The sequence below is a fragment of the Triticum aestivum genome, chromosome 7D (genome assembly GCF_018294505.1).
Source record: "Triticum aestivum cultivar Chinese Spring chromosome 7D, IWGSC CS RefSeq v2.1, whole genome shotgun sequence".
NCBI lineage: Eukaryota > Viridiplantae > Streptophyta > Magnoliopsida > Poales > Poaceae > Triticum > Triticum aestivum.
The window spans coordinates 468,036,918-468,043,657 of NC_057814.1; the positions used below are offsets into that span (position 1 = coordinate 468,036,918).

Here is a 6,740-nt window from a genome sequence, read left to right on the forward strand (position 1 = left end):
TGGAGCGAGTGGAGGAGGCGGAGGCGGTCGGAGATGGGAGTGGCGGCGGCGGCGGCGGCGGAGTCGGTTGGGAGGGTGGAGATGGCGGTGGCGGCAATGGAGAAGGGGATGAAGCTAGGGTTCCGGCGAGAGTACATGAAGAGGAGGTGGCGGCGCAGGGGGAGGGGTAGCATCGTTTGACCGCCTCCGGCGGCGGTGAGGCAGAAAGAATCAGGCCATGGAGGGGAGGGGGACCGGGGAGGTATCGTAGTAGGGTTTAGTGAGGTTTTGAGTTGCGCTTCATTTTGGGGTCATTCGCTTATACTTTGCGGAGTGCTGTGCGCTGGATTTCGCCAGTTCAGATCCAATTCAAACAAGAACCGGAACCAACTAGGGAAACATGGATACAAATACCATTTCCACATGTGGGAAGCATCTCGATCCGACTTCAAAAAATTGTAAAAACAAAACAAATTAGGACATTTTAAACAAATCAAGTACGGATAAAGTTAACAAACCCTAACATTACAAGTTGGAATCTCTCTCTAGGATGGTGTTGTCGATGGGTCGGGATGGATCTAAGTGAAGTCCTTCTCCTTCGGATCTCCCGTCCTCTGTTTTTTTGCGGTTTGAGGGTGTTGTATTCGTTATCTCCTCGGGTCGCCAACACGAAAGTGACTTGAATCGACAAGAGGAAAGATGGTGGCAGCTAGTACGAGCAGCGGGACGAGTGTGGACGGGTATAGTATTCTCTTCTGGATGCGCTTGATGAAATTCCTTTTGATAGGAAAGTTGCCCATCTCCTCGGGTCAATATGGTTTTAATTCTTTCCAAAGGTGAATAAACCTACACAACAAGTAGGGAAACAAGGTTTCTTTGTTTGCGAAAGATTATCGTTGGTGAAAAATCAAAAACCGGCAAAACCCTTGGCGAGTCCGTTTTGCATCACTTTTTCCTTTTGTTTTTGCAAATTGTAGTTATAGGATTTTCATAGTTTCACCACTTTCACGACCCTTTTCTGTTTGATTTCACCTGTATCCTAAAGGACAAGGATATTGGAGCATTGGTGGAAAACACCCTTTTATGGGTAAAAATCACGTCAATTGGCGAGTTAATAACCTACCACACGAATCGGCAATCAAGTGGGACGAAAACCAGTTGCGCAGAGCTATCCAGGAGAGAAGACGGTGTGTGGTACGACTGTACCACCTCGTATCGCATGGGCCGCCTCCTCCTGGTCAACTACTTCTACCCCGTGTGATCGGATCTCGTGGGGACGAACAGAGAGATCACACCGAGGATCCAGAACCAGAAACCCCACCTCCAGAAGGGTCCAGAATGGACCCGAAGGGGAAATCGACATGAGGGGCACCTCCACGCCATCATCTCGATCAAGGAGACCTAGGCATCAATCTTCTCCATCATCCACATCCTCATAAACACCATTCATCTCCTTACATTTATGGCTATGAATCCGAGATGTCAGATTATGGGTTGGTGTCGACTCAGAAGTGGGCCCTAACTCCACGTCCCCTACCCGAACGCGTATATATTGGAGGCTTCGGCAACCATAGTCGTCGCCACAATCAAATCGCATCTGCTCTACCTCTTCGCGCACAACCATTTGTGTTCCTCTCTCACTACTGATGTTTCCGACAACCTCATCCTATCGACCGCGTGCATAATTGTACGGAGAGCAGGCCTCCGAAACCTCGCCCTTCTGATCCTGCACCGAGAGAAGGAGTGATTAGGTTTTTGGGGAGCATATAAGGCACGACTACTCGTTGTTGTTCCTCGACTTCGACTACGTCCTCAACCTCTTCGATGTCGCCATGGGTGAAAACTGCATGACCCAGAAGAAGGATATTGAGGATGTTGTTGTCGTCGCGACTTTGACATGGCTGGCTGGCGGGTATAGTATTGTTCATCCCTCTCCTCCTTATTCTTGTGTTAATCGTACTACATGTTAACGTAGATATATCTATTCTATACATAGTATGTGCTCAGATGTTATATATCAGTATGAGATTAATATTGTTATTGCCATCATCATGATTTATTTATGGACTAAATCAATCAAAAAATTGCCAATTCATCCAACAATCCAAACACCTATTGTTTGTATGCAATTTTCGATTCAAGGTTATGCTGCTACATTGAGGTCAAAACCGTTTACATGTACTCATTTTAAGCATTGGCAAACCAAAACTACCTTGTGGCTCACAAAGATGAACGTGTTATAGGTCATTGGTGGCACTCCTAAGGGAATGACTACATCGGATCAGGAGAAGACGTTTAAGGAGGCCAACATCGTCTTTGTTGGAGCCGTTCTAAGTGTGAATGGAGACAAGCTAGTTGATGCATATCTACATATGTGGGTTGCCAAGAACTTGTGGGTTACACTCGAGTTAAGTTTGGCATAACGGATGCTGGAAGCGAGATGTATGCCATGGAACGGTTTCATGACTACTAGATGGTTGAGAACCATCTTGTATTGGACCAAGCTCATGAGATTACAAGGCATCATTAAGGAGCTCAAACTCCTTACGTGTGAGTTACTGGACAAGTTTGTCGCAGGGTGCATAATTTCTAAACTCCCACATTCTTGGAGGAGCTTTGCTACTACTTTCGAAACATCAAATACGTGAAATCTCGGTACATGATGTCATTGGTCATATGAATGTTGAAGAGAATCGAGAGAAAAGGACTCATGCGTCAAGGGGGGGGGGGTGGACCTTCTAGAACCAATATGGGGCAGAAGAACTTCCACAAGTTCAAGGGGAAGAACTCGCTCTAGGAGAATACCAACTTTAAGAGGAAGGGTAAGAAGACGAACAAGAAAGATAATAAATATGGTTGCTACACTGGGGGATGGCCACTGGGCCTCCAAGTGCTTGCGAAAGTTCAAGAAGCCAGGACATGACTCTGAGTCTGTCAATGAGACCATGAGCAACAATGAGAATCAGACATCTGGGTACAATAATTTATTTACTGTATTGTCAGTATATCAGTATACCAATTGGTAGATTGATACATGTGTATTCATGTATGTGTTGCTATTACGTTGTTCTCTTCTTACCAGGTCACACTAGACCGCTTTATATTGATGAGGAATAGCATGACTGCTTCTGTTCATGGTGTTGGCATGGAAGATTTAAGTTTACTCCGGAAAAGATCGTGCAACTGAAGAACATGCAGCATGTCCCTTCTATGTAAAGAAGGATTTAGGTTATTATTAGAGTATAATAAAGTATTCATTTTGAAATATGGATTTTTTGTCGGAAAATGATATGAATGCGGAGGTGTGTTCGACTTCCCTAGCGGATTGTTGCTATAAAGTCATGAACCATATTCATCTGAATGTTAATGAATATGAAGTTTGGCATCGTGTCTTTGTCACATTAATTTTCATTGTATAACGCGGCTAGCTAAGATGAATTTCATCATGAGTTTTACCTTGGCCAAAGGCTCTAAGTGTTATGTGTGTGTGCAAGCAAAGCAACATCGCAAGCCTCACAAGGTCGCGAAGGAAAGACACTTGGCATCATTAGAGCTCACACATTATGATCTATATATATTTGAAGAATGGAGTGTTAACTACAAATGAAAAGAAATACTTCATGACAATGACAGATGATTCTTCTAGATATTGTTATGTGTATTTGTTAAATACTCCCAATGTTCCATATTAGTACAACTTTTTACTAAATCAACAACTACAAATATGGAATGGAGGAGTACTAAAGATGAGGTTGATACGTCTCCAACGTATCTATAAGTTTTGATTGTTGCATGCTATTGGGATGTTTTATATGCAATCATATATCATTTTTTGGTCTAACCTATTAACCTAGTGCCCAATGTCAGTTGCTTTTGTTTGCTTGTTTTTGAATTTTCAGAAAATCAGCACCAAATAGTGTCCAAATGCTATGAAACTTCAGAAAACAGGTTTCTGATTTCTCTGGTACAGACTTCAGAAAACAGCCCAGAACCCCCTCAAGATGGCCTCTAATGAAAAAAGTCCAACATGAAAGTTGTCCGTCTCGTCGAAACTGTTAAAATTGCTTTTGGGCTCGTTTACAGATGAGATCATTTACTGCCTCAAAAGTGACCCACAAGGTGCAATCAGCTTTTAAATCAAACAGTTTTGGAAAGTTTGGACTCTGAGTTGGACCCAAACTAGGGTTTTGGACGTGAATCCAAACCTTTCCTTGCACGAGAAGTCCAGCCGCCTCTTATATACATGAGGGATGACGGCCGATTGAACAACACACAATCGAACAAATCAATCTATCATACTTTTTGTGTTCATCTATCTTTATCCCGCTCCCTTGTATTTTGCTTCTCATTCTTCGGGATTGGAGGGCAGCGAATCTCGAGGCTCTAGGGGCGGTTAGGTCGACCTAGGGCAGCCCATAGCCACTGCACCGTCCTAACGGGGTCCCTCTCAGGTGAGCGGGGCTTCGGGTCTACAAAAGCGCCTGTCGAATTGTCTCGCGTATCGCGCTTCCGGTGAGCCTCCTTCGGCGTGTGCTGCCGTGCATCGCGCTTGGCGTTGAGGGTACACGAGTGGCGTGTTCACGTGTGAACACACTTTTTGGCGTCTCCACTGGGAAGAATCTTTGAACGATCTCCCGCCCATTCTTGCTACGAAGAGATCGTCATCTAGGGTTTCCAATCTACAAAGGTAATATGAATACCCAATTCCCTTTTGTAGATGCAAATAATTTATATGGTGTTACTAGATCATTCAATGAGTATACTTGATCGGCCAGTTCTAGGTTGTTCAATAATGCTTCTAATTACGTTCAGGGGCCAATTCAAAGTAATTCCATGCTTCAACTTCTTATGATACTAGTAACATGCACCATATGTATTCCAACTCTCCTTCATCGGCAACCCCACAGATTGTTATGCCGAATGTTAGGGCATATCTCTCCCTTAGCGGTTTTGGTGATTGATGACAATGCATTTGCGGACTAATCGTGTGCATCGAGCATTTCAGATAAACCATCATTTGACACAAGACGATTGGAACCCCTCGGAGCTATCGTGAAGACGGTGTTTTTCTTGCGTTTCATTTTCGGTGGACTTGAGTCGTAGGATCACCATACTATTAGGAGGGGTTCGCTTTGGAAAGGTTTGGGTGGAATCATCACGTACACTATCTCCTTGCACCCTCTTTCCTTCTCGGCTCTTGAGCTTGTCCTTCCTATCTTGCTTGGATCTTTTCAAAAGAGCTTAAGCAGTAGTATCGCTCGGCGCAGCGGTAGTACCGCTCCAGCGGTACTGCGCAGAGCAGTGTGGTTCCTACTTCTGTCTGTTTTGTGTGTTCTGTAAATGGGCAGTAGTAGAGCGGCAATTCGGCACGGTAGTATCGCTCCAGCAATACTGCGGGCCTAACTGCTACCCTACTATCGCGGGTTTACTGGGCATTTACAGTCTACGCGGAAGTAACGCTCCTCGGCGTGGTAGTACCGCTCCGGTGGAACTACCGCTGGCCTCTACCACTTGGAGTACCGCTTGTTTGCTGCGTTCTGGACTGGTCTGTCCCGCGAGCGGAAGTAGAGAAACAGTTTCTAGCGGTAGTACCACTATAGGCGGCACTACCGCTTTCCCTCCCTCTACTACTGCGGGTTCCAGCTGCTGCCCAACACCAAGCGAAAGTACCACTGGTGGGAGCGGTAGTACCGCTCCGGCGGAACGACCGCCCCCTTGACTTGCTCAGTTGTGTGCAGCAGCTAGAACTTTTGTGCCAGCAGAAGTACCACTCACCTGAGCGGTACTACCGCTTGTGCATGGGTTGTGGGTGCATAACGATTGGATTTCATCCCCCACTATATAAGGGAGTCATCTTCCCCGAGTTGACTCACCTCTTCCTACCCCAAGCTCCATTGTTGCTCACAAGGTCATTTCCGCCCTATCTCTCTCCCTAGCCAATCAAACTTGTTGATTCTCTAGGGATTGGTTGAGAAGGCCTAGATCTACACTTCCACCATGAGAAATTTGATTTCCCCACTAATCCCTTGCGGATCTTGTTACTCTTGGATGTTTGAGCACCCTAGACAGTTGAGGTCACCTTGGAGCCACATTCCATTGTGTTGAAGCTTCGTGGTGTTGTTGGGAGCCTCCAATTCGGTTGTGGAGAGAGCCCCAACCTTGTTTGTAAAGGTTCGGTTGCCGCCTTCAAGGGCACCACTAGTGGAATCACGGTATCTCGCATTGTGTGAGGCCTGAGGAGAATACGGTGGCCCTAGTGGCTTCTTGGGGAGCATTGTGCCTCCACACCACTCCAACGGAGATGTACTTCCTCTCACAGGGAAGGAACTTAGGTAACACATCCTCATCTCCTCCAGCTCCACTTGTGATTCTCTCTTACCTTTACTTAGTGCAAGCTTTACTTGTGTTCTATTCCTTGCTTGCTTGTTGTTGTGGTTGTTAGCATCATATAGGTTGCTCACCTAGTTGCATATCTAGACAACCTATTTGTTGCTAACCCTAATTTGTTAAGAAAATATAAAAATCGGTAGTTGCCTATTCACCCCCCCTAGTCAACCATATCGATCCTTTCAATTGGTAACAAAGTTTTCGGTGTCCAAACCGGCAGATCTCGGGTAGGGGGTCCCGAGCTGTGGGTCTAGGATCGATGGGGAACAAGGAACAAAGAACACGGTGTTTACCCAGGTTCGGACCCTCTCTAGGAGGTAAAACCCTACGTCCTGCTTGATTGTATTAATGTGTATAGTATGGTTACAGAGGCG

General features: G+C 45.7%; 1 protein-coding gene across 1 annotated transcript in view; it reads right to left on the reverse strand.

Annotated features, from left to right (window-relative positions):
• LOC123165406 (putative pentatricopeptide repeat-containing protein At2g02150) overlaps nt 1–256 on the reverse strand; it is a gene marked incomplete in the record, with an annotated part of 8,746 nt that extends 8,490 nt beyond the window's left edge. Inside the window, 1 exon segment of the mRNA XM_044583043.1 lies at nt 54–256. Within this exon segment, the coding sequence (XP_044438978.1) occupies nt 54–173 (120 nt within the window).
• Between the last annotated feature and the right edge of the window lie 6,484 nt (nt 257–6,740).